We start from the raw sequence: 26,915 nt of genomic DNA, 5'->3' as shown, positions 1-26,915 counted from the left end.
TATTGCACAAATAAAACTAACATATATGAAACTCATATTTATGACATAATGACAAGTTAATGGCCCTGTTATTGCACAAAAAAATTAATATATCATGAAACACCTATAATTATGACATAAAAAGAATAAGTGCGAGAAGTGATACAGAAATTTTTTTTTTTTTTTTTCCAATGCCACCAGGTTGTCTTTTCGACATTTCTGGTCTTCTCTCCTGGCTGTGGCTTAATTGTAACCCACTTCTGAGGTTGGGGCACCTGGAAGGCGGAGTTACATTACCCCGATGATGTGATAGGATGATTATGATAATGTAGTGCCAGGAAAGGTCTTAAATCTAAACTTAACCTAAATTCCAGACCATGGAGAACACAGGAATAATCCCCTTTAAGGAAAAATTCCTGTGCTCTAACCGGGAATCGAACCCGGGACCTCATGAACTATAGCCAGAAGCTCTGACCACTAGAATATAAGTTTAGTGTTGGTAGAGTAGGAAGAAAAGGTTCATCTACGTCAGCAAGTCCTTCATGTAACTTATTTCTATCGCTGTACTTGTATGTCGGATAGAGAAAACAATACTATAAGAATATACAAACTAAATTTCGAGATTTTCACGAAAATATTTATAAGTTTATTGAAGGTGTTATTCAGACATGTTTCGCACAGCTTCTCCATCTTCAGTGATAAGTTACATCAGTCTACTTTAAGCCAAGCAAGAACACGGTTCGAACATCTGAACCACTTCGTCGATGTAACTTATCACTGAAGATGAAGCATTAAATAAACCTATAAAGCGTTCATACTATTGTAATACATCACCTTTAATGCATGTTATACAGAAATATAGAGGTCTAAATAGTCACTATCTAAAGAACACAGTATCAAAGACTGAAAACATTCCGAAAAGGAAAGGGATTTATGCAAAACTATTTAAAGTGCATAGGAAACTTAAGAAATAGGGAAATTTAGATACAACAAAAAAATATATATATATATAATTTAGTAAACTATAAAAAAAATCAAATTTACAGGGTAAATTTATCTATACATAGAAACAAACCTAACCTAATCTCATTACCATCATAATGTGGAGCATAAACAAACCTAACCTAATCTCATTACCATCATAATATGGAGCATAAACAAACCTAACCTAATCTCATTACCATCATAATATGGAGCATAAACAAACCTAACCTAATCTCATTACCATCATAATATGGAGCATAAACAAACCTAACCTAATCTCATTACCATCATAATATGGAGCATAAACAAACCTAACCTAATCTCATTATCATCATAATATGGAGCATAAACAAACCTAACCTAATCTCATTACCATCATAATATGGAGCATAAACAAACCTAACCTAATCTCATTACCATCATAATATGGAGCATAAACAAACCTAACCTAATCTCATTACCATCATAATATGGAGCATAAACAAACCTAACCTAATCTCATTACCATCATAATATGGAGCATAAACAAACCTAACCTAATCTCATTACCATCATAATACGGAGCATAAACAAACCTAACCTAATCTCATTATCATCATAATATGGAGCATAAACAAACCTAACCTAATCTCATTACCATCATAATATGGAGCATAAACAAACCTAACCTAATCTCATTACCATCATAATATAGAGCATAAACAAACCTAACCTAATCTCATTACCATCATAATATGGAGCATAAACAAACCTAACCTAATCTCATTACCATCATAATATGGAGCATAAACAAACCTAACCTAATCTCATTACCATCATAATATGGAGCATAAACAAACTTAACCTAATCTCATTATCTTTATAATCTGGAACACATCTTAATTCTCCGACCAGTCTCATAGTCTAGTGTTCAGAGCTTCTGGCTACAGTTCATGAGGTCCATACCCAGTTAGAACAGAGGAATTTTTCCTTAAAGGGAATTATTCCTATGTTCGTCCATGGTCTGGAATTTAGATTAATTTAAGATTTAAGACCTCTTCTGGAGTCAAATAATATAATTTTGCCTTCTGGGTACCCCAGCTTCATAAGTGGGTTGGAATGGAATGGAATTTCGGGAAGAGGGGTATTACGATCCAGCACTGCGACCTTTCAAGATCTATTCCATTAATCCCACATTCCCAAACCCACACTGGTTGACTACACTAAGGTTCGCTGCGTACTCAGGTTTCAAGCAGGCAACCCCACTTGTCCCTAGACCAGCCCTCTCCGTGCATTGCCAGTCGGCATTTAGGGAATGCTATGGAATGATGACGAAATGGAGGGAAGTTGACAGAATGATGTAGATGCCTAATATGAGGGAACCCGAGAGAAACCTCAACTGCGACCTTACCCACCTCAAGTGTCACTATGATTTTTCAATGAAAAATCCCCAGGCCTGGCTCGAACACAAACCCGGACAACCTGTGTGACAGGCTGAAGTTACTGCAGGGATTTCGTAAGTGGGTTACACATAAGCCAACAGATCTCGATAGGTAATCACGTGACTACAGAGGATAACCTTAAAGATACAGTAAACAATAGTAATTTCCCTACTTACTTCGAGAAGTCAAAGTTGGTGTCAATGGACTGAGAGAAAAGAAGAAGAGTCTGTGCAGCAGGCATTCGCATTGATGTCACCAGGAAGGGCTTCGTAGTCTCCAAGAGTGATCTGAACACGAGGGAACCAATGATTAGTCTGACATTCACAACGAAACAACATTGTATAAAACAGTGTGTGGAGTCACATCTAGCAATGAAGCTATTTGTGATCTAGCTTATCAATATCTGCATCTGCAGAATACAAGATGTTGATCTTCGTAACATAACAGACAGTTAATATGTAGTCGATGTAGATGTTTTGCCAGGCAGTCGTGTCCCACTGCATATTCCAGTGGATTTTCTGGTATGAGCTTTCTATTATTAAGTAATACATCCCATCTTTTATTATTTCGTACTTGTAAATATTAATTCAAATGAAACTGTGTTCACCTTTTTATAACACATTTGATAGATATGAATGTATAATTGGGTGTGGGCTTGCTCAGCAGTTTCGTTCCCTGGAATGCCACCATGAGAAAGAATTCAGTGGAAAACTATTTGTTCGTTTTGTTTCTGTAGTTTGGTGACAGACTTACTAATTTGCATGTTTGACTAAGGTTTGGATGGCTGTTTCTGAATCCAAAAGAATAACTGCTTTAGGAACATTTCAGTTCTAAAGAGAAGGTTTTGCAAAGCATTCCGTATTGCTAAGATTTCACTGCCAAAGTTAATAGTTTCTGGCCCTACCAAACACTTCGGTACTTTCAGCTATTATAAATATGTCTCTGTCAGTTTCTGTCAGATGCATTTCCAATTCACTGTGGGCTAAAGCAAGGAGATGCACTATCACCTTTACTTTTTAACTTTGCACTAGAGTATGCCATTAGGAAAGTCCAGGATAACAGAGAGGGTTTGGAATTGAACAGGTTACATCAGCTGCTTGTCTATGCGGATGACGTGAATATGTTAGGAGAAAATCCACAAACTATTAGGGAAAACACGGGAATTTTACTGGAAGCAAGTAAAGAGATAGGTTTGGAAGTAAATCCCGAAAAGACAAAGTATATGATTATGTCTCGTGACCAGAATATTGTACGAAATGGAAATATAAAAATTTGAGATTTATCTTTTGAAGAGGTGGAGAAGTTCAAATATCTGGGAGCAACAGTAACAAATATAAATGATACTCGGGAGGAAATTAAACACAGAATAAATATGGGAAATGCCTGTTATTATTCGGTTGAGAAACTTTTATCATCCAGTTTGCTGTCAAAAAATCTGAAAGTTAGAATTTATAAAACAGTTATATTACCGATTGTTCTGTATGGTTGTGAAACTTGGACTCTCACTTTGAGAGAGGAACATAAGTTAAGGGTGTTTGAGAATAAGGTGCTTAGGAAAATATTTGGGGCTAAGAGGGATGAAGTTACAGGAGAATGGAGAAAGTTACACAACACAGAACTGCACGCATTGTATTCTTCACTTGACATAATTAGGAACATTAAATCCAGACGTTTGAGATGGGCAGGGATGTAGCACGTATGGGCGAATCCAGAAATGCATATAGAGTGTTAGTTGGGAGGTCGGAGGGAAAAAGACCTTTAGGGAGGCCGAGATGTAGATGGGAAGATAATATTAAAATGGATTTATGAGAGGTGGGATATGATGATAGAGAATGGATTAATTTTGCTCAGGATAGGGACCAATGGCGGGCTTATGTGAGGGCAGCAATGAACCTCTGGGTTCCTTAAAAGTCAGTAAGTAAGTAAGTATAAATATGTCTCTGATCTCCAATAAACTAACATAAAAATTTCTATCAAAACCAACATTGAAAATATTAAATCACGCTACAGAAAAGAAATGCTTATCTCCTTATTTGAGTGCAAAGTAAATTATTAATTAATCCATTCATAACTGGTGCTACAGCCCATTGAAGGCCCGGGCCTCCTCCAATATTTGTAGCCATTCTGCCCTGTCCTGTCCTGTCCTATGCCAGTCTCCCCCACCTCCTAACTCCAATCTTTCTTACATCATCCTCCACATCTTGCAACCACCTAAGCCTGGGTTTCCTCTTTGTCTTGCTACACCTGGTGTCCACACAATGCTCGCCAGGTAACCTAGAGTCTGGCACATGCTCAACATGGTCCAACAATCTAAGTCTTCCTCTTTTAATAAAGGATATTATGTTTGGTTCTCCAAACATCTCCATCAACTCCCTGTTTGTTCTATTCATAAACTGTCCATTTATAGTTCTAGGTCCATATATCTTTCTAAGAATCTTTCTTTCCCATATTGCTAGCATATTTTCATTGTCTTTTGTTAATGTCCAGGTTTTCCTTGAATACACTACCACTGGTCGTATTGTGGTTTTATAAACTATTTTTAACATACCTAGATAAGGCATTGCTTATTACTTTTGCTTATTACTATTTTATTACTTTTGATTAATTTATATGTTTTAATAATAATTCAAGAGAATAAACTATAAACATGAATATCGTTGGCAACATAAGGAACTGCTTTATTGTGAAACGTGTTAATGTATAAAGAAGCAAGTATGTACAGTTTTCATGAGACAGAAAACCGTTGTTTTCTTTCCTAACCAGAAAATTATAGGCTGCTGAAACTGCAGTCTCATACTCACAAGTAGCAGAGCAGCTGATGTTTGGAGCTAACCGGGGACTTAGAAGAGAACCCTCTTTTCTGCACCACTTCAATATCAGACTCTTGCAACTGTAGAACCTTAGGATTGTTTCCAAAATAACCCATTGGGTGGAGAGAAACAAACGGTTTCCCTCTTGTGTGGAACAATTGCTCTGAAACAGACTAACATATCAAACACATGTAATACATTTTCAATCCAATTCTCACAAAGTGAAATTAAGCTGTTTTGGCGCATTAGAATTGGAATTATTGTGTGTGAGGCCCTCCAAAGAAATTTAGGTATTATATTCCTTGACAATGAAGTCCTAGAGTTCAAATTATGCTACAGCACTAGCAAAGAATAATTGCAGCGTCGGCTGGAACAACGTTGTAAATTACAAAATTTTCATTCAGCGTATTTCCATGTAATAATGTTGTATGTCATGTTACTTTGCTATACTCCTTGGCTTGCAACTGTCCAGCAATGCAGTACGTGAAATCTGTCCACTCAAAAGTTTGCTACCCACATAAGAACAACGTTGTACGTGTACACATTTTTGCAGCTCCTGTAAATTTTACCAAATGTAACTTATAACATTGTTCCAGCCGACGCTTCAATTATTGTAAATGAAATTGTATTTACAATAACATAAATCAATGACATGCTAGTGCAGCAGAGGAAATACATAAAACCTGGGTTCTGCATAACTGAAGGAGAAACGCACAACTCAGAACTACGTACAAATAGTCTAAGGTTTGAATATAAAATAATTTTCGAATGATCAGGTATCAGTTTAACAGAACATAGAAAGCTGGAGCACTTAAGAATTCTTTTAACTTGTCCAAATGTGTTGTAATCAATAGAAAGTGACTAGAAATTCAATGTTTCATATAAATGCACTACATACAGTTGCTATGAAATTTTTCTTCAATCATGAACTCAGACATCAAGATATCTTAATTATTAATCTTTTATATCATACTTATTTATTACAAATATTACAAACCTACCAATTTCAATTTTTGTTTTGTTCGGAATGGCCTTTATTTCTTTTATAAATCTCACTTTGTCTTCTAGCAAATAGCTCTTCATTTTACAATCACGTATGATTGTTAGATAGATATTGAATGACCTGTAAATGTTTTTAAATGTTTGCAACATGTCTCGTGTGAAAGAAGATAAGGTAGCATCGAAAGATGGAGCATGCCAGGTCTGTATTCATTTGGGTTGTGTGAGTTTGCTGTCTTATCAGTACAAGTCCTGTAATCTAGAGATCACTGATGTAAAAAGGCAGCGGTCTTCATATTGCAGGCGTGTTCACAAGTGTAATAATGCACAAAGTATTTATTAATATTACAATATTATTATTTCCTTCTCATCATGTCTTATGGTTTGTAATTTGTAAATTAAACTGTCTGTTAACGAAAAAAGACTTGGATTGGCTATTATCCATGGTAGGTTTCAGAATGTATCTCCTACAGATAAGGATTACTGTATTAATCTGTAATGTCTTCAGGCATAACTGTCAACAAAGGGTAGGTTTAGCTTAAAACATCTCAATGTATGGGTAGGTGCACTGTTAGCCAAAACAGTAACCACCCTGATAACCCAGGTCCGAATCCTGGTGGGTCCAAGTGAAATCTGAGATGATGCTTGCGATAGATTAATGAGAGGTATTCTCATTCCTAGAATTTCACCATTGCTCCATTAATCATCATCATGCGGTGCTATGTACTTCTTCTCCCATGATGCGCTGAGAGCAACACCTATAGCAGCAAAAATAACTACTACAACTTTTGTGTCACTCACAGATGTGAATGACTGAGTGATTGATGCAAAGTCAAGTACCTGCCATTGGTTAAAAAAAAAAACAACTGAATATCGTTAGATTTATGTTAACACAGTAAAACTTCTTTTATACGTTTCGCAATTATGCGTTTTTCTGTGGTCCCAGAAAAATTTCTACAATTTCCATGTTAATTTATTTCGGATATACGTTTTTCGTTTATTGGGTTTTTACACTTATTCGATCGAATTTTTAACCCCAGGAGCTGTGAAACATCATTTAAACCTGATATTTTTTTCGGTAGAATAATCATGTTAAAATGTTAATGTTCCAAATGTTACTAAATCCCATTTCAGTTATACATTTTTCTCATTTATGCATTTCATTTTTCTTTCGACACCCATGAAAACATAAATCAAGTTTTACTGTATAATCTGTTTTATTAAATGATATTCTTCATTCTAATTTTGAATTTTCATGCCTCCATATTCTCGTTTTTTTAGTCGACGAGAATACAAGAATCTCCTCTGAAATACAAAATCTGGCAAAGAAGAAAGTTCTTATTTTTTGAGTACCTAAATCAGGGCCGTCACCAGCAGACTGCATTAGGGGTTGCAGCAACTGAACTGTGTTTTTAACTGCATATATATATATATATATATATTTTTTTTTTTTTTGGACATTAGATATAACTGAATAAACATCATAAATAAAAGTATTCATTGAATATTTATTTACTAATCGCTATTACTGGGAACCTGAAAATTTGCGAAGTCCGCGATTTTTTAAATTGTGGGATAGAAAGTATTTTTCTTCATCTGTAAGGTGATTTAGCATGATTTTCTAGCAGAATTAAAAGTGCGAAAAAATGTGAATTTCCTATCAAATTGCGAAATCACGAGAAAAATGTTATTTAATAGCAATTTATCAGTAAAATGCTATTTTTCACGCGAAAAGCGCATATATACAAAAACTGAAGGCACTTTTTAAATACTCAAAACATGTCGATTGATTATCTCGTTATCCATTATTGACTGCTCAATTCGATAAATTTCATATATTGATAATATTGTGAGAGCGGTAATGAACCTCCGGGTTCTCTGAAAGCCATTTGTAAGTATGGTGGTACCGTAGGTGGCTGGCATTTTTTGGCATTTTCTTTGTAATTTCAGCAAAAATAAGGCCTTTTTTTTACAGTATATGATCGCCATAGCTTAACATTGTTATTCAGTTTTGTGTCTAGAGACTACATTGGTGCTAACCTGTGTTGTAATCTCGTAAAGAAAGAATGAACTAATTGTAAATATGTACATACAGTACGATTTTTTAGTTACTGTAATCAATTATCATCCCATATGATGCGTTGTTTTGTGAGTTAAATTACAAATATACGAGGATGCTCAGCAATCCTTGGAACCCCCTGGTTACGCCCTGGAGTAAATACGTTTTTATGGGGGTCTGAAAAAAAATGCATAATTGAGAAAAACATACAACTGAAATGACATTCAAAAACACCCGAAATAGCTTTTATAATAACATGTGATTACTTTACTAGAAAAAAAAAAAAAGTCAGTTATTTTGGACTTCTTCCTCCTGAGAAATAAACCACGCCCTCAAATTGTGACATAATTTATTCAGTTACATCATGGTGTTTCACAAAACCTTTCACTGTTTCTAACAGCAACATTAAATGACACAAGATCGTTGGTGGGAAGCATGGGCAGCTACGATTTTCCACTAATTTCAAAGCGGGCCATATTTTGACAAAGAATATGGACTGCATTTTAGAGCTCATATAGTTTCACGAAAAACTTAATTTCAAGCAAAGTCGATTTAGAATGTATAAATGACGTTTCTTCTTTCCTGGGATTTAAAATACAATCATGTAAGTATAAAAGTGTATAAATTAAAAAAGTAGATCCAAAATAAATTACCATAGGAAGTATGAATTTTGCAGGGAAAACAAAAAAAAAAAAAACAAAACAAATAAGTGTAACAAACGGACAGCTGATAAGTAGGTATAAGAGAGTTTTACTATACTATCTAATAAATAGCATCCGAACAATTTTCTTGGTTAAACAAAGATGGTCCAGTATTATATAATGGAACCTGCAAGCAGATGTACAATGCTGGACAGTCTACATAATGACTCTTCACGCCACACCACAGACACGCATGTGAAGCACACTTACCTTGCAGTAATTGAATTCATCTGCATTGGCTAACTGGGGATATAAACCACTACACAAGATGATCTTCAGCATCATGAGATCCTTGTAACTGCAGGCTGTGGAGCCAGACAAGAGGTTCTGCAACATAAAGTATGTGTTTTTCATTAGTCAAGTGCATACGAAAAACACAATTAAATGTTCTTCACTATTTAATTAATTCACTTATAGATTTGTTAGATAATTACTTATTTAATCATTTAATATTAATCATATCTGAAATTAATGAATTTTTAAATTGACTGAAGACGACATATCAACTGCATGGTTAACTAGCATGGATGAAGTTGGTGTTAAGATAAATTCAAGGATTTCCATGAGATTATCTGACATTCTTCTTACAGTTTGGAGAGTGAAAAAGAGACAAATGCTCGGAGGAGTGGTTGAAGCAGATCCTGATAGACATAGAAAGATGAGATTTAGAACATGATTTGTGGAAAAGATAGGCTCGAAAAGGATATCTGAGATATAGTTTGAGTAGCTATAAAACACTCACAATATACAGGACTTTAGGGTTATACATGCAGTATCTTGAACCACATTATCTAAAGAATTTCTCAATTTTCTAAGTTATTTTTAGACATGAAAAAATATCATGTTTTTAGGTTTATTAACACTTCCAAGCGATTTGTTTTCCCTACAAATGCCTGGCTAATTATGAGGACTGTCTATCATGAAGGTCTTCCTACTGAAACAGGTCACCAAATAATTAAACATGTATCCAAACACAAACACACTTGGTGATAACTTTTTATATTAATACGTGGGATTAAATTTATTATTTATTTTGTACTGTACGAATTTCGAACACAGCCTACATTCGTATTCTCATAAGGATGGTAGACTACAATAAAACACAAGCTTTGAAAGTAATGTTATCTAAATTATCAAAATAAAAAAACGCTTTGTAAATGATGTGGCATTCACTTCTAAAACATCACAAAAGAATTAAACGAAATTCATATTTAAAAATCGTTGTTATTCAAAAAAAAAAAAAAAAAAAAAAAAAAAAAAAAAAAAAAAACGAAATAAAATAAATCTCTTAATTGTTAACAAAAGTTAATATTATCTTAACTAATGTACATATTTTTTTTTTTTCAGAAAAATTGTCACATTAAAAAAGGAAACAACATCACGTTGCAGTCCAAGGACAAGGTCGTGTATTCCAGAGACTTGGTACACATCATTGAACATTAGTCTATTTGGAATCCCACAATTTGGAAATCGTAACCAACAGAGCTCCCTTGCTACGTTTGCAGATTCTCTAACTGTTCCGTATATTAAATGAATATCGACTAATTCAATGTCAGTGAATCCTTCCATTATGTCGGATGTTGGAGAGTGAGCTTCCTGCAAGATGGTGGTTATTTAGTCAATTGTTCAAAGACAGGTTGGAACCTCACAACGCAACCAAGTCAGGAGATAATGGGATAGGGTGGCCAGTTCCTTTCCCCCTCCATTGCATACATCGCTGACTAGTTAGTTACATATTTCACTAATCAGACTTCATATGTATACAAACAATTGTTCTTTCTCTGACACATATCGTCAAATGAGATGTACTGCCTAATAATAGATGAACATATCAGCCAGAACCTCAAACAGTGGTACCTGCAAGGTTAGTTACCCTTAATTGACTGAGAAAGAGAGTTTACGTTGAAATGCATGCGATCGAAAGACGTACAAATAAACTAAATTAGTGGTCTTCAACTTTCATTTTCTCCCCATACCTCTAGACACACTTTTTCACTCATGCTTAAATCACGCTTATTTCAAATTTTTCATACTTCCTAAATGTACACCCAGTTCAATACCACTGATTTAAATTGACAGGGGTTCATAGTATGATCATTCATAAAACATCAGACTATAAAATATGTGATACATTTAAAGAGAAACTATTCGAGCATGGGAAAAAGTAAATAGGACGTTGTTTTACATGCATTTTTCTTAAACAAATATCAAAATATTTGCACATACACTTTTAACACCCTGTATATTCTTTCCATGTCTCTCAGAATTCACTTCAACCATTCCTCTGGGATCATCTTTTTCACATGTCCTGTGGTTTCCATTCAAGAATCTTTTCATTCCCATCCTTTTCACATGATCGTATCATATTAGCCTTCTTTTAATTTCCTGTACTACTTTTTTTTTTTCTTTTCAGTAGGTCACCAAAACAAATTATCAAAATTAAATAAATATACATGAAATCAGTTATTATCAGTATGTTACATATTCTACTTAATTGATGAATTTATTACCTCTAATCAGAACCGGATTATATATCGAACATTAGCACAGTTACAAATGTTTATTTTTTTTATGCTCTGAAAGAATAACTCTTGCAAGAATCTAGTGTATGTAAGAGGTATATCGATGCGTCACTAAAATTTTATGGTATCTTTCACATTGGCAGAATAATAAAACATGTTATTATTGTTACATTGTTATGAGTCTTGGTTATTTTCCTGAATCACCACTGTGGTTGATACAATTTTTTTTAAATATCGTTATTTAGATTTAATAAATATACGTTCGAAAAAGGTTATGTTCCAGAAGAATGGAAAATCGCCAAAATTAATCCGATATACAAAAAAGGAGACAGACATGACTGTGCTAATTATAGGGGAATAAGTATATTAAATATAGGTTATAAAATCTATGCATCTATAATAAAAAATCACTTTAATGTAATGATTGAACATATAATCAATGAATCTCAAAATGGATTCAGAAAAGGAAGATCTTGTTCTGACTGCATATTCGCTGTTTCTCAGATAATTGAAAAACATTGGGAATTCAATTTACCAACATTTATGGCATTCATAGGTTATGAAAAAGCGTTGATAAAGTTAACAGAAAGAAGCTGTGGGACATAATGCAACAAAAAGGCATACCACAACACTTAATAACAATAATAAGAAATTTGTACACTAATAACCAAATTGTAATTGATTGTAAAGAAGGACAACAAATAGCCAATATAAATAGAGGAGTAAGACAAGGGTGCCCATTGTCACCGTCACTTTTTACTGTGTATATGGACGACATCGTGCTGAAGTGGCAGTTGGATTTGAAAGTACATTTTAAAATAAAAAACAAACTTAGATACGATACTTTTTGCCAATGATCAGGTTTTAATTTGTGCTTCCGAAGATGACCTACAAATGGCAATATTTAAATTAAACAAAATTAGCAAAGAAAATAGCTAAACTATATAGACTACTAAAACAAAAGTGTTAGCCTTTAGAGGATTAGAAACAATTAGAGCCAAAATCGTGTTGAATGGAAGACTGATAGAACAAATTAATACTTTTAATTATCTGGGTTGCAATATCTCATATGCAAGAAAAGAAGATTTTACAAATAAAATAAACAAATTTAATTATTTCTGTGGGGTAATAAAAAGAACTTTAAAATACACTAGAAAAGAAACAAGATTAAAATTTTATAAAGTTATGGCAGTCCCTATGTTGCTATATGGCTCTGAATTCTGGACTCTTACTAAATCCAAAGAAAAAAGAATCAAGGTGATGGAAATGAGATTTTTTAGGAGTATAGCAGGTTATACTCTCTTAGACAAGAAACGCAATGAAGACATCAGACTAGAACTGAATATATTCAATTTAATTGAAAAACTCACAGAATATAGGAATAAATGGAAGCAACACGTTGAAAGAATGACTCAAGACCGTATTCTTAAATTAATATTAGACTACAGACCAACTGGTAAACGAAACATAGGTAGACCCAGGAAAAGATGGCTTCAACAATTTTAAAATTTATATACTTCATGAGACCGGAACGAGCCAAACAATGCTTAAACCATGTGGCTGATGATGATGATGATGATGATGATGATGATGATGATGAAAAGGGGGAGGATAGGTATCCCTGTTATAAGACACAGGGTAGCAGGAAATTAAGAATCCCACCTTTTCTAGACAATCTGCATTTTAACACCAGTAAGGATGTGCCCACAATCTTTATCCCCAAGGGGATACCCCTGGTACTCATTTCTGTTAGAGGATGAGAAGATCCCAGGGCCATAGTGCAGCCAGAAGATTGTATCAATGAAAAAAGTCCATGTCTCCACCAGGAAACGAATTCGCGAACTTCCAGCTTTGCAGCACAATGCCACTACCAAGCACCCTTAATTAACATGCAGTTTAAAAAGTTGGCATTTACTTGTGTCTTGAAGGAATAACTTTTCTTTGCAAAATCTTGTCCATATTTGAGGCAGATCGAACTTTACAAGTCTTTCACATTGACAGGACAACGAAATATGTCTTCCTGAATCAAGACTTTACTACAGTTGCTAGGGAACAGGTACTTGCCTGAACCTGAGAGCTGTCGTTGCTGAGGCGGAACTCCACGTCCTTGATGTCTATGTCACCCGGCTCCTCCACATTAGCACCCTCTATCTCCCACACGTCTAGCTTCAGCACCCGCCTCTTGCGAGGGCCTGCTTCCTTGTAGGACTGCTGCATGGAACGCAACAACTTCAGCTCTCCATGACGCAGCATTCGGTCGGCCCTTGTCATGCTCCCACTTGGCAACACCTCACTCTGCAGGAGTCCAGAGTCCTGCAAAAATCCACGTGTATAGCTGACAACCAATCATCCAATCATACTGCATTTTTGCAAACATCTTGCCATTGTTGCGTCAATGTGTAACTACAACACTGTGACAGCCACGTCGGGAGTCGAACGCGCGTCCGGCAGAAGGGAGGGCACGCGGGAAGACAGACGGCGGAGAGAGGAAGGCCAGCTTCGGTGGGCACTGGGCGCGGCGTAGAGAGGAGAGGGGAAACTACGAGATGCTGGGCCGCAGCAGAAAGGGGGAGAAAACCGACTGCGGCAGAAGTAACAAAACGCCTGGAAACAGACTGCTCCCGAACCGATTAGAAGCTACGAGACGTCGTGAATTCTGGAAAGTGTGATTTAGTAATAAATAGAAGGGGCAAGAGAGCCAGAGCCAATTTTAGTTTGGACAGTGAGTTCAGTTTGTGAATCAGCAGTGCCCAGGCGGAAGCAACGCGTCCAGGAGTCTTGGGTTCGACACGCGAGTGAACTTGAGTAACTGTGGCAGTGTCGAGGTGGAAGCAACGTGTCCAGGAGTCTTGGGTTCGGCGTGCAGTGAACTTTATCTGAAAGTCTTGAGTTCGAAGTTCAGTGGACTGTCTCTGGAAGTCTTGGGTTCGATATACCGTGAACTTGAGTGAATGAGCTAGAAGAACTAGTCGAGGCAAACGAACTGTGAACTGATATTTTTTTGTTTTGTAAATAGTGCTTTGTGAACATTAGTTGAGATTAGGAGTACATTGTTGTTCTCAATAATCCACGTGAATTGTCATTGTCGTCTGTGGAGTGGAATACCCATTGTTGACGGGAGTGTTTAAATTCAGAAATAGAAAGCCATTATTGTTGTGAATAAAAGTAACATTATTGTTGAATTAATAGTCACAATACTATGAATTCTCGAACTTTTCACAAGCAAATGCATGATATTAAATTAAGCTACAGTTAGAGGAAAATGAAATACAGAGAGTTATCAGCAGGGAACGGATTTATATGGACTAAAAATATATGAAATATGTAAATATATATGTAGTTATTTTTACCAAAATATGGAATTAAATATGGATTTTTACCAAAATATGGAATTAAATATGGACTTAAAATTATAAAAAAATGACTATGTACGTTAAATATTGGTACATTTTAATCAAACTAAACAAAAAATATAATGGACGTACCTTATCTTCCAATGTAGTTTCAACAAAACACAATTTTTATTGTCTGTTACCATAACAATAGGTTACAAACATTTCTTTCAAGTGCTGAAAAGTGAATCTTCTTCTATTGTCTCTGAGGATAGATTTATACTGACTAAAAGAGCGTTCGACGTCACAAGAAGTAACTGGTACATAATTCAATTTCACAATGTCTGCTGGGGATAAGTCCAAGTTAATCTTCACTGTTGATTCACCACTCATCACAGCAACAACCTTTTGTAGTTCTTCATATCCAGGGTTTTTTGAAAGTACAGTGTCCACCTTAGCTCTTACTGCATCTGCAACTTTACCTCTACCACGATTCAGTTGTTCCACAGTACTATTTATAATTTCAAAACTTTCAGATAGTGAAAGGTGCCTATTTTGGAGACTTTTGAGCGTTTTTATGATGCATGAAAATGTATGCTGAATGTGAGCTAAGTCATTCTTCACACTTATGTCACAGGTAACTGTTTTCGCAGTATCAATTAAGACTGCATCTTCAGAGTCCAATGCAAGGAGAACATTGTTAATAGAGTCTATATGTTCGGCATAATATTCAACTGCTTCTAGCCATGTACCCCATCTAGTTAAAATTGGCTTTGGTGGCAATGGAATTTCAGGGTACATTTCTTTCAACACGTTAACTCTACTGGGAGCTTTGAGAAATACTTTTTTCACTGATGAAATCAACAAATCTACTTTAGGGAAATTGTCTCTGACCACTTCTGCCACACGATGAAATGCATGCGCCACACAAGTAAAATGAGTCAATTTAGGATATACAACAGATAATGCTTGTCCAGCTTTGACCATATAAGGGGCAGCATCGCTAATAAAGAATAACACATTATCGTACATAATACCCTTTGGCCACAGGATACCCATAGCTTCGTTGAACAGTTTAACTATAGTTTTGTTATTGCACTTTTCTAGAACATCACAATGTAAAAGAATTCGTTCAGAATATTGTTCACTTAACAAACCGATAACTACATTACCAACAAGTCTACCTTCTTTGTCGGGAGTCTCATCAATGGAAACCCAAATTGAACTATCTTTAATTTCATCTCTTATCTTCTGTATTGTCTCATCGTAGATGGATGGAGCATACGTCTTCCTAAGTGTTGACTCATCCGGGATTGTATGTTGAGTATATTTTTCAAGGAATTCCCTGAAGACCTTATTCTTTAGTTTGTAGAGAGGAATATCAGCAGAGATGAGAGAACGGCACAGGTCGATGTTAAACTCAGATCTTACATTCGATGTTGTTGGTTGTGTTAAAAACAATTGTCTCTGCTTGGAATTTAGTTGTTTGTTGGCCTGATGTTTACTAGTTGTAATGTGTTGTTGCACCAGGAACTTTTGTGTAGATGATACTGCACACTGACACAAATTACAAAATAATATTTTATTGTCAGTTGATAAACCATCTTCTTTAAATTCTGAAATGTAACTTGTTAGTTTTGATTTTAAATTGACTGAATGACGTACTTTTGGCATATTTACCGTCTTTATAGTATGATTTACAAAACTGAACCTATGTGTACTCTGACTGGCATTTAACTGTTGAGCTGCACAACTGAAGTCTGTTAAAAATTTTAAATTAAATTAATACAGTTTTGTAACTTACTTTCCCATTGTTGATAGGACTGCTAATTTTCAAATAACTCTGATGTTAAAGGGATTACTGAACATGTGTTTAAATCTCTATTGTTGAAATGTATTTTTAAAAGTTAATGGAATTTTGTTTTGTTTTATTGTTAAACCTAATATAATATGGACTGTTTTATATGAAATATGGAAAATATATGGAAATTAACGAAAATATGTACTAAACTCTAAAATATGGAAAAATATGGAAAATAAAAGTAGGATTTTTCAACCCTACACATTGTGAAACATAAAGATAATGCAAAATATAAATTATATTAGCTTTATAAGTAAATATGTATTTACATATAAATCCTTTCCCTGGTTATCAGTGTTGAGAGTTCCAGTTATAGTAAATATATCTTTCTTTTCATAAGTATTGTCCATCCAACTTGCACTTTTAATAGAGTTGAAAGCAGAAAAAAATGTCCTTAATAGAATGCATATACACCAAGAATTCCTAAAGCTGTCATGGATTATCAACTGCGAGAGAATAGATCTTTAGAATGTTCGAGGAATGTTCGAATCTTGAGAATACCAGCCTTTCATTTAGACTGTAACAGTTCTTTAAGGACTAATACATGAGAAGAAGAAGAAGATGGCAATGGCGATGATGATGCTATTTTTTTTTCTTCTTTCTATGACCTTCCAGAGTTGTAGGTTCCAATGACTTGGTGTAATCATTTCTTCCTCTCCCCCACCCCACTGGATTTACTAACACGTAGAGACTAAAATTTTTCGGTGACTTGAAAGTATACAAAAGTGGTACCTTGAAATGTGAAAACTGGTATCTTAAAATGCCAAAATGTGTGACTTCAAAGAGGGAGGAGACATGTCAGCTAATTTATGAACACGACTTACAATTATCATTAAAAAGGGAGAAAATTGACATTATAGCTCACTCAAAATATTTAACACTAGAAGACTTCTGCAGTACCATAAAGAGATGAAGTGAATGTTCTAACCTTCAAAATACATCTCGGATAATAGATGCAGATGGTGATGTTTGTTGGTCAAAACACAGTTGTATGTTGAAGGAAAAAAAAAATGTTGACAGTCAGCATTAGCACATGACATCCAAATTGTCTTTAATTTAGACTTGGCGAAGTCAGAATTTGTCAAGGTCATTCCTAGTAACAATAGCAACAACTCCACCTTATTGTCTACAGAAATTATTTTCTTCACTAGGTACTGGAGTATTATTAATTAACACCGATAAATAAGTACACCTCACGCTGCAGAACTTCGAAATAAATTGAAGAGTTCACTGCAAGAATGATGGATGTCATTTGGAATACATTTTTCAGCAGAAGCAATTGTAAATTTGAAATGCTTAGCACTCAAAGCTTAACTATGATTTTCCAATCGTTACTGGACAATGACTATCAGTGCTAATGCCATATAACTCTCTATGTACATTCTATATGTCTTAAGCTATGCACTGACAGTCTTGGTTCATTTTCGACAAGAAAGTGACATCCATCATTCTTGCAGTGGACTCTTCAATTGTAAAAAAAAAAAAAACACTCAATTTCGCCAACATTTTTCGTAAATATGATCCAATTCACGAAATTTTTGTGATAAATTCGAAATTCGCGTTGTCGGGATTTCATAAACATTTGGACAAGGTCAAATATTGTTTGTTTCCCCAGATTTTAGATAATCTTCTTCAAAATTCGTTAAATTCGCATTTGCATTTCATTATAACATTAATTAAAAAAAAAACCTTTCTACTAGAGATTCAGAAAGAGTAACATGACACTGACAATAATTTCGAGGGAAAAATTGTTACGGGGCCGGGTATCAACTTTACAGGGAGTTATACCTGAAAGCTTGATTTGCATAATACACGTCACTGTACGTCAACAGAAAACCACAATTTAAGTCACACAGAGTTAATGTGCACTCGATGTTGGTTGCTTGACAGTTGTCAGCCCACTTTGAGGTCTGTGGATATAGAGGGAAAAATTGGATCGGTGTCAGGTAGAGTTCCTGGATAGCTCAGTTGGGAGAGTGTTGGTACGTTTAACCAAAGGTCCCAGATTCGATACCCAGTCCCGTAACAATTTTTCCCTCGAAATTATTCAAATCAACTTTACAGGGAGTTATACCTGAAAGCTTGATTTGCATAATACACGTCACTGTACGTCAACAGAAAACCACAATTTAAGTCACACAGAGTTAGTGTGCACTCAATGATTGGTTGCCTGACAGTTGTCAGCCCACAATGAGGTTGTGGATATAGAGGGAAAAATTTGATCAGTGTCTGGTAGAGTTCCCGGGTAGCTCAGTTGGAAGAGTGTTGGTACGTTTAACCAAAGGTCCCGCATTCGATACCCGGCTCCAGAACAATTTTTCCCTCGAAATTATTCAAATCAACTTTACAGGGAGTTATACTTGAAAGCTTGATTTGCATAATACAGGTCACTGTACGTCAACAGAAAACCACAATTTAAGACACACAGAGTTAGTGTGCACTCAATGTTGGTTGCTTGACAGTTGTCAGCCCACTTTGAGGTCTGTGGATATAGAGGGAAAAATTGGATCGGTGTCTGGCAGAGTTCCCGGGTAGCTCAGTTGGGAGAGTGTTGGTACGTTTAATTAAAGATCCCAGGTTCGATACCAGGCCCTCGAAATTATTCAAATCAACTTTACAGGGAGTTACACCTGAAAGCTTGATTTGCATAATACACGTCATTGCACGTCAACAGAAAACCACAATTTAAGACACACAGAGTTAGTGTGCACTCAATGTTGGTTGCTTGACGGTTGTCAGCCCACTTTGAGGTTGTGGATATAAAGGGAAAAATTGGATTGGTGTCTGGTAGAGTTCCCGGGTAGCTCAGCTGGGAAAGCGTTGGTACGTTGGTTCGATACCAGGCCCAGGAACAATTTTTCCCTCGAAATTATTTAAATCAACTTTACAGGGAGTTATACCTGAAAGCTTGATTTGCAAGACACTGACAAGCAAACATTTTGGGATCCGGAATTTTCGTCACCAATTTTTCGTCACCCGGTGATTTCGTCACATATTACATTTTGCCATTCCAACATTTTGTCACCGATTCACTTTTGTCACCAAGAGGCCTTGTGCTGGGGCATAATTCACACTTGTGTTAAAATTTCTTCGATATACCAACTATAAGCTCAGTATCATACCTGTAAGAGATCCTTAAACTGTCTCCTGAGTTTGGTCATCTCATAGAAGCGTTGCTCCTCAAGGCCCCTTCGACGACACCACTGTCGAGATGACGACCTGGCACCTGACGAGCTTGACTTCTCTTCCAGCCATTCTCGCAGGGCATTGAGCAACGTTATTGGGTCGCCATGGTCTGACTGCAGTTCTTTGCAAGCTGTCTGGCAAACATGAAATATATACATGTAATCAACTGGTCATACATGCTTCGAGTCTTCCAGCCTCAAGCATAATATGATCGAGCACACGACACTTGTAATGGACATGTTTACATTTAGTTGGCATAATGTAGAACAGCGTTTCTCAAACTTTTTTGAAGTGGGGACCACTTTCTTAACCCCTTACTGCATTCTGGGACAGATATGGCACATACCGGTTTTATATTCATATAATTTATAATATAAGCATATCATATTTTAAACTGTATACTGGGACAGATATGGCACACGGTCAAGAATTGGATTTGACCATATGTGACATCAGTTGAGACAGAAAGAACTACTTAAGTTATATGAATATTAAACTGGTGTGTGAAAGACTGTCCCATGCGGTAAGGGGTTAATTCAGAACAGTTCCGAGGACCACCTAACTTTTAAATTAAATTAAATTAATTATATATTGGTATTAACTAATTAAGGTAATGTTAATAGAAGAAAATTCATTTTTGTTTCTTTAATAATTCAAGGCTATTAGAGTTTGGATATTCTTTAACTTTTTAACTAAAAAAAAAATAAATAAATGTTGCTACACTTAACCAGATGGATGGGCCTGCCGATTCTTGCACAGTTGTTCTATATTTGTTCGTATGCTGGTAAGCTTAAGTCGGAGTTCGTCACATACATCGAGTCGATTTCGGTAGTCTACTTTGTTTTTATTAGAGTTAGTGATGACAACCCCTTCTCACACAGATATGTAGAAGCAAACTGAATTAAAATCTCTAAAGCACCATTGTACAATTCACTATATTCTCTTTTCACTTATGATGAGGTCCAGAAATTGACCATACCTTCCGCTTGGAATTTCATTTTAAGTCCGGTCTCATTCGAGAGTTCAATTAACTGTTCTCTTTCACTCAATGGAAGTTTCTTAGTTTCAATATCGCAATGAAAGTGATCATGAAAATTCGTCATATTTACTTGGAAAAATAAGTTTCAAATTCTGACCTCATAGTTGTATTATACCTGTACGACGTACAGTACATGACCATTTCAATGTGCAGACTGGGTGTCGGCAAAATTATTAAGAAAGTCATAAACACATGAAAAGGTTAGGTCCTCTGTTATGAATTTATTTTGGTAGGTTATTTTACGACACTTTATCAACATCTCAGGTTATTTAGCATCTGAATGAGATGAAGGGGTCCAGCACCTAAAGTTACTCAGCATTTGCTCATGTTGTGTTGAGGGAAAACTCCGGAAAAAACCTCAACCAGGTAACGTGCCCCAACCGGGAATCGAACCTGGGCCACCTGGTTTTGCGACCAGACGCACTAGCCATTACTCCACAGATGTGGACTCTGTTATGAATCTGGGTAGTCTCTGACTGGGTTACAGGTGCGGCGCCAGATGTGCAGGGAAACGCCACGTTCATAGTGCTTTAAATTCCTTCTTTTGTTGTTGACAGAGTGGGAAATCAGTAGACTGATAGGGTAATAAATTTCATAAAATGTCGGTGCTGGGTGAAAAACTGAAAGGCGATTGCCATGTGTCATTTCCAAACTCTGAGATTTTCAGCTATAGTGTGATATGCAATTTGTTTGAATTTTATTTTTTCTTCTGCCTTTTTTGAAGGACGACAAGAGCAGACCTCGAGGACCACAGGTGGTCCGCGGACCATAGTTTGAGAAATGCTGATGTAAAACATCTGAAAACTTGGGATCGTGTTACATTCAAGATCATACTACATTCCGACCTATGAACAAAGCAAAAACCATGGTAATCGAAAGAAAAATAAAGAAGGTAAATTTGTGAATTCGAAATGAGGGAGTGAAACAAATGAACAGCTTCAAACACTTGGGGTGTACTATAAGCATAACATGAGCTGCTGCCAGGAAGTCAAAAGGAGGATAGCAATGACCAAGGAAGCTTTTAATAGAAAAGGAGCATCTTCTGCAGACCTCTGGAAAAAGAACTAAGGAAGAGACTAGTGAAGTGCTTTGTGAGGAGTGTAGCATTGTGAAGAGAAGCAACTAAAACCATTTGAGATATGGCTGTGGAGAAGAATGAAGTGTATGAAATGGACAGACAGAATAAAAAATGACGCTGTGCTACAAAGATTGGAAGAAATAATAATACTGCAACTGATCAGGAAGGGAAAAGGAACTGGCTGAATCACAGTCTAAGAAGAAACTGTCTACTGAAGGATGCACTGGAAGGAATGGTGAATGGGAGAAAAGTTCAGGGTAGAAGAAGATATCAGATGACACACGACATTAAGATATATTGATCGTATGCAGAGATTCAGAGGAAGGTGGAAAATAGGAAAGATTGGAGAAAGCTGGGTTTGCAGTGAAAGACCTGCCCTTGGGCAGACGATTATGAATGTATGATTGAAAGAATGAGTAGTATACCAAAAGCCACTTTTGTTGTATCAGAGATGTATACCTCGCAGTCAAAGTCCCTGTAGGACTTGATAGTGAAGGGGCTCTGCACACTGAGTGCTGCAGCCATAGACAGCACGGGCTCCACCTGGTGGAACAGAGATCCCATGATGAGCATCTTGCCCAGCGAGATGTCTACTGGTAGGCGGGACAGCATCTGTCCTATTGTAGTCACTTTCTCATTTTCATCCAGAGCTCCCTGTAAATGAGACAATTAGAATATTAGAGCCACTTCATAAACCAGACTCATGGCCCATGATAACACGACAATAACTACAAAGTGTAGTGTAAAGCACAATTTCATTCAGTGAATATTGCCAATTTTGTCGCAATACATACGATTTATTTTACTTGGTTATTCAACGACGCTATATCAACTACGAGACAGTGAACATCAGAAAGTTTGTCAAACAAATTACAATTCTCAGCTGAACTATTACGACAGGTAACAAAATCATTTCAAAAACGAAAGAAAGAACTTAATTAACTCCACTTAAAGAATCCATTTCTATGAAATTCTGACCAACCAGAAAATCTGGAGAGCAACAGAAGATACTTGACAAGCTGGAGGAAAGAAGACTATGTACTTGCATGTGCTGATTTCTAAACATATTTTCACATCAGATATTCTTCTCTTTTCATCAGAAAAACACAAGTACCAAACCTTTAAGCTATTGTTATCGAAACTAGTATGACTTGCAGGTACGTCTACCTCCCTGTTCTAAAGAAATGTTACGATTATGATTATCATCGTCAACATCATCATCATCATTATGTAAACTGGTTTAAGATTGACAGACAATCCTGTGTGCATCTGTTTAACAAACGTTCTGATTCATTTCAAGTGAATGATGGGTGAAATTTCTGTCTTCTACTATTTTTAAGGTAGAAACTCCATATTTTGCACACTTCATCCCATTGAGTGTTAGAGAAGGCCGTATGGCCTTAACTCTGCCAGGTTAAATAAATCATTATTATTTCTATGAAGATTCTTTCATATAATCAGATGAATGGTTTTTGAGTTATTCAAATTTAAAAAAATGAATATTTTCAAAATCTATTTCCTCTCACAACTTACTGTATGTTTAGTGCATGACTTGTCTTAAAACATCTTCGATATAATAAATTGGAAAGAACTAAGTATCCAGAATGTTTAATTTACATCTATAAATGGAAAGAAAATGTTTGTAAAATATATGCAACTTCAAAAATTTACATTTTTAGTGTCCACTAAACACGTTTATTTTTTAATTTTGAAAGTATCTAGTTTATGAAAAAATTCTACTGTGTTTTGTTAACCACAGTATATAGAACAAGTAGAAAAAATGTCATACTCCTAGCATCAATATTGTAAGAGCCTTTACACTTTCAACATGACGAAATGTGCTGAAAAGAAAACAGCTTGTAAAGTTTGCATGGAATTCAAATTCAAGACGTAATTTTATGCTTCCAATCGCCGCAGAGCACTGAAACTTGTTCAACATAAAAAAATAAGAGATTGCTGATTCATTTTTCACGAAAAACCAAAATGCGATTTTTGATTGAAACTGACAAAATTTCACCTGTTCCTCATCTCAACTTGACCTGTGGAGTGTCACAGGACTTAACTCTAGGGTCTAATTTTCGTAAATGATATCCATACAAGAATAAGTTCTGACTGATCATTATTCGCTGATGACTTAAACATTTTCCGTGCATTAAAATAAAACTGTTGGCTGCAAACTCAAAATGGTCTGAAGAGAATGACTTGAAAATTAATATTCTAAGACTAATATCATAACATTTACGGAGAAAACTAATTATTTTAAAATCAAATATAATTTTAACATAATCCATTCTGTTAATTCGATTATTATTTAAGTTCTTGGAAAATTCTTTGAAAATGAACTTTATTTTCACAAACATGTATATTTCACATTATAATCACGCAATTGAGGGGTTTGCCGGAAAAAGGGCGTATACGTCAATATGGTGAATTGAGATACAGGCAATCTAAGATTTTAAAATGCACCTGAATAAAATGTTATATAGATAGTGAACAAAATTATACATTAAATTAAAAATCTTAGCGAGTATAAATGTTTTGTAGCATTTAGACAATTTATATTATTAAATTTCCTTATATTTGTACCATATAAAACTTCGGTCTATATGCCCTTTATCCATATAATGATTTGCTTAGGGGACTTAATGTAGATTTCAGATTTAAATTTCACACGGAATTGAAACAAAGATACATTTTATGACATTACTTCTAAAGTAATTTACATTATTTCAGATATACTGAGTAGACATTAAGTACACAAAGCAAAATCTCTGAATATAACAGAAAAAGAAAATCTCCATTTTGTGTGAACATAAATAAATAAAATTTATTCTTTGTATAATCCTGATAACAATAAGCCCAAAAATCTGAATATTGTAACAAATCTCTTTATAGAACATAAAATATTTCCATCTGAATCTATGAGTTTCATAAGTTTGTTTACTCTTAAAGCAAGGACAATAATGAACATAAAAAGCAGTCAAAGGAAACAACTGGACTGACTAAATTGAACTATATATATATTTGCTTAGTCTCTACCAAGAGAAAACACACACAGTACAGTATGCGGTAACGCGCAGCACTAGCTCTACTTGTAGACTGACTGACTAAATCACGCACGCACGCACGCAGCCCTGTCCTGCAGGTACCGGTATGTACAGGACAATCAAAACAAAATTTCGCTACTATAATTAGCGAATTATTCACTACATTTTAAACCGTTTTCCCGAAGAAGGGCGCAGAGGTCTATCTGCCTTTCTTCGGCAAACCCCTCAATTACAAGATATAAGTTCAAGTTTTCGAATATATATTAAGATATTATATCATACTAAACGAATTCACTTTTAACAGAAAATAACAGTTGTGCATGTCCATTTTCACCTTAATTTACTTTCATTAATAAAATCAATGTAGAAAGAACAAGGAAAGTGTTGCTTCAATTCATAACCTTTAAGTATTAACACAATGGGATTTCTAGATTAATCCTTAGAATTGATGCAATTTGACGATACATACAAATTTAATGATGAAAGTATCAAACAAACCTGCTGCTTCAAAGTAAGAACGGAATGCTCAATGCTTTCGGGAGGTGGTGGCTCAATGAAGGGAAACTGGCAAATATCAGGCAGACCCATGGCGACCATCTGCAGCAGCAATGAGTCTAGAGGCACTCTCTGGATCTCTGGTGTTGAGTATGGGTCCATGAAAGTGTAGTCTTTCTCAGAATACAGACGGTAGCACACACCAGGCCCTGTGCGCCCTGAACAAGCAATATTTGGTCAGGTTTCAGCAGAAATACTTGTTTTTGACATCATCTTAATATCTGTACTTTTCTGCAATGGAAGATAAGGAGCTTTCCACTGTCACTGCTCAGACACGAATAATAAATTATTATTATTATTATTATTATTATTATTATTATTTATTTATTTATACTGGCAGAATGAAGGCCATAGGGCCTTCTCTTACACTCTACCAGGTCACAAAGTATACAAGCAGTGAAATTTAACAAAAAGTTAAAGAACAGAATATTAACATATTACAAAAAATAATAGCAAACAAAAACAACACTAAACAATATGAAAATAATACCACAATAAAAAAAGAAAAAGAAAATAAAATACAGATCTAAAGATTGAAATATAATAAAAGCAACTGAGTACAAATAGTTAATGGGGAAAACGCAAGGAAGAATATAACATATGGATTGTAATAGAATAATAAAAAAATACGAAATTTAAATAAAATCCACCACAATAAAATGCGTATGATAATAAATTCATCTGGTGATCAAAAAAAAAAAAAAAAAAAAAAAAAGGACGAAAAAGAAATAAATAAATAAATATATATATATATATATATATTACAAAACTATCGCAGAGAAAAGAGCTTATAATTAAAAAGAATGTAAATTGAAAAAGTGCAATTTTAGTTTATTTTTTAAATTAGATAATGTCCAACAGTTGAGATGGGAAGTGGGAACAATATACCGATATTTTCGTTTCGATATATTGATTTATCAATATCGAAATTCTGATTCAATATATCATATAATATATCGGTTTTTTCATAAATTTATCGGTTTTTTTTTATTATCATTATTATCAACAACAAAATCCACAGTAGAAAACTTCGTTAATTCCCTAAGAGATAGCGCTAATGAAAGTGGACAGTTGCATAATTGTGCAACTTGAAATGTCCAGTCCAATCAATATCTTGCTCTAATTGGCTGGACTGAAATTCGAATTCAAACTGTTTAATGATTAATATGCGTTGCAGCACCAAATTCAAATGCAACAAGTGCGAACGATGAGACTCAGATGGGCGATTTATCTGGTAGTAGTGTTTTAGTATTAATTTAATTTCAATTTCATAGTTTCAGTAATGGCGCCTCCAAAAAGTAAGGCTTGGAAATACTTCACGAGAGTGGAAAACAAACAGTTA

The 26,915-nt window shown here is 35.2% G+C and overlaps 1 protein-coding gene across 4 annotated transcripts in view; it reads right to left on the bottom strand.

Annotated features, from left to right (window-relative positions):
- Positions 1 to 26,915, bottom strand: part of LOC138710351 (probable ATP-dependent RNA helicase DHX34) — a 142,482-nt gene that overhangs the window by 77,241 nt on the left and 38,326 nt on the right. For all 4 annotated transcript variants that reach the window (XR_011335217.1, XM_069841186.1, XM_069841185.1 and 1 more), the window contains exons 9-15: positions 25,517 to 25,731; positions 22,431 to 22,625; positions 19,791 to 19,988; positions 13,540 to 13,788; positions 9,164 to 9,280; positions 5,186 to 5,367; positions 2,561 to 2,671 (exon numbers count right to left, since the gene is read on the bottom strand). Coding sequence is in view for 3 of the 4 variants with exons in the window: in XM_069841186.1 (XP_069697287.1) it covers positions 2,561 to 2,671; positions 5,186 to 5,367; positions 9,164 to 9,280; positions 13,540 to 13,788; positions 19,791 to 19,988; positions 22,431 to 22,625; positions 25,517 to 25,731 (1,267 nt within the window). In the remaining variant the exon portion in view is untranslated. The remainder of the gene's footprint in view (positions 1 to 2,560; positions 2,672 to 5,185; positions 5,368 to 9,163; positions 9,281 to 13,539; positions 13,789 to 19,790; positions 19,989 to 22,430; positions 22,626 to 25,516; positions 25,732 to 26,915) is intronic.

Source organism: Periplaneta americana, chromosome 12 (assembly GCF_040183065.1).
Source record: "Periplaneta americana isolate PAMFEO1 chromosome 12, P.americana_PAMFEO1_priV1, whole genome shotgun sequence".
NCBI lineage: Eukaryota > Metazoa > Arthropoda > Insecta > Blattodea > Blattidae > Periplaneta > Periplaneta americana.
This window is presented reverse-complemented; position numbering and strand designations above follow the sequence as displayed.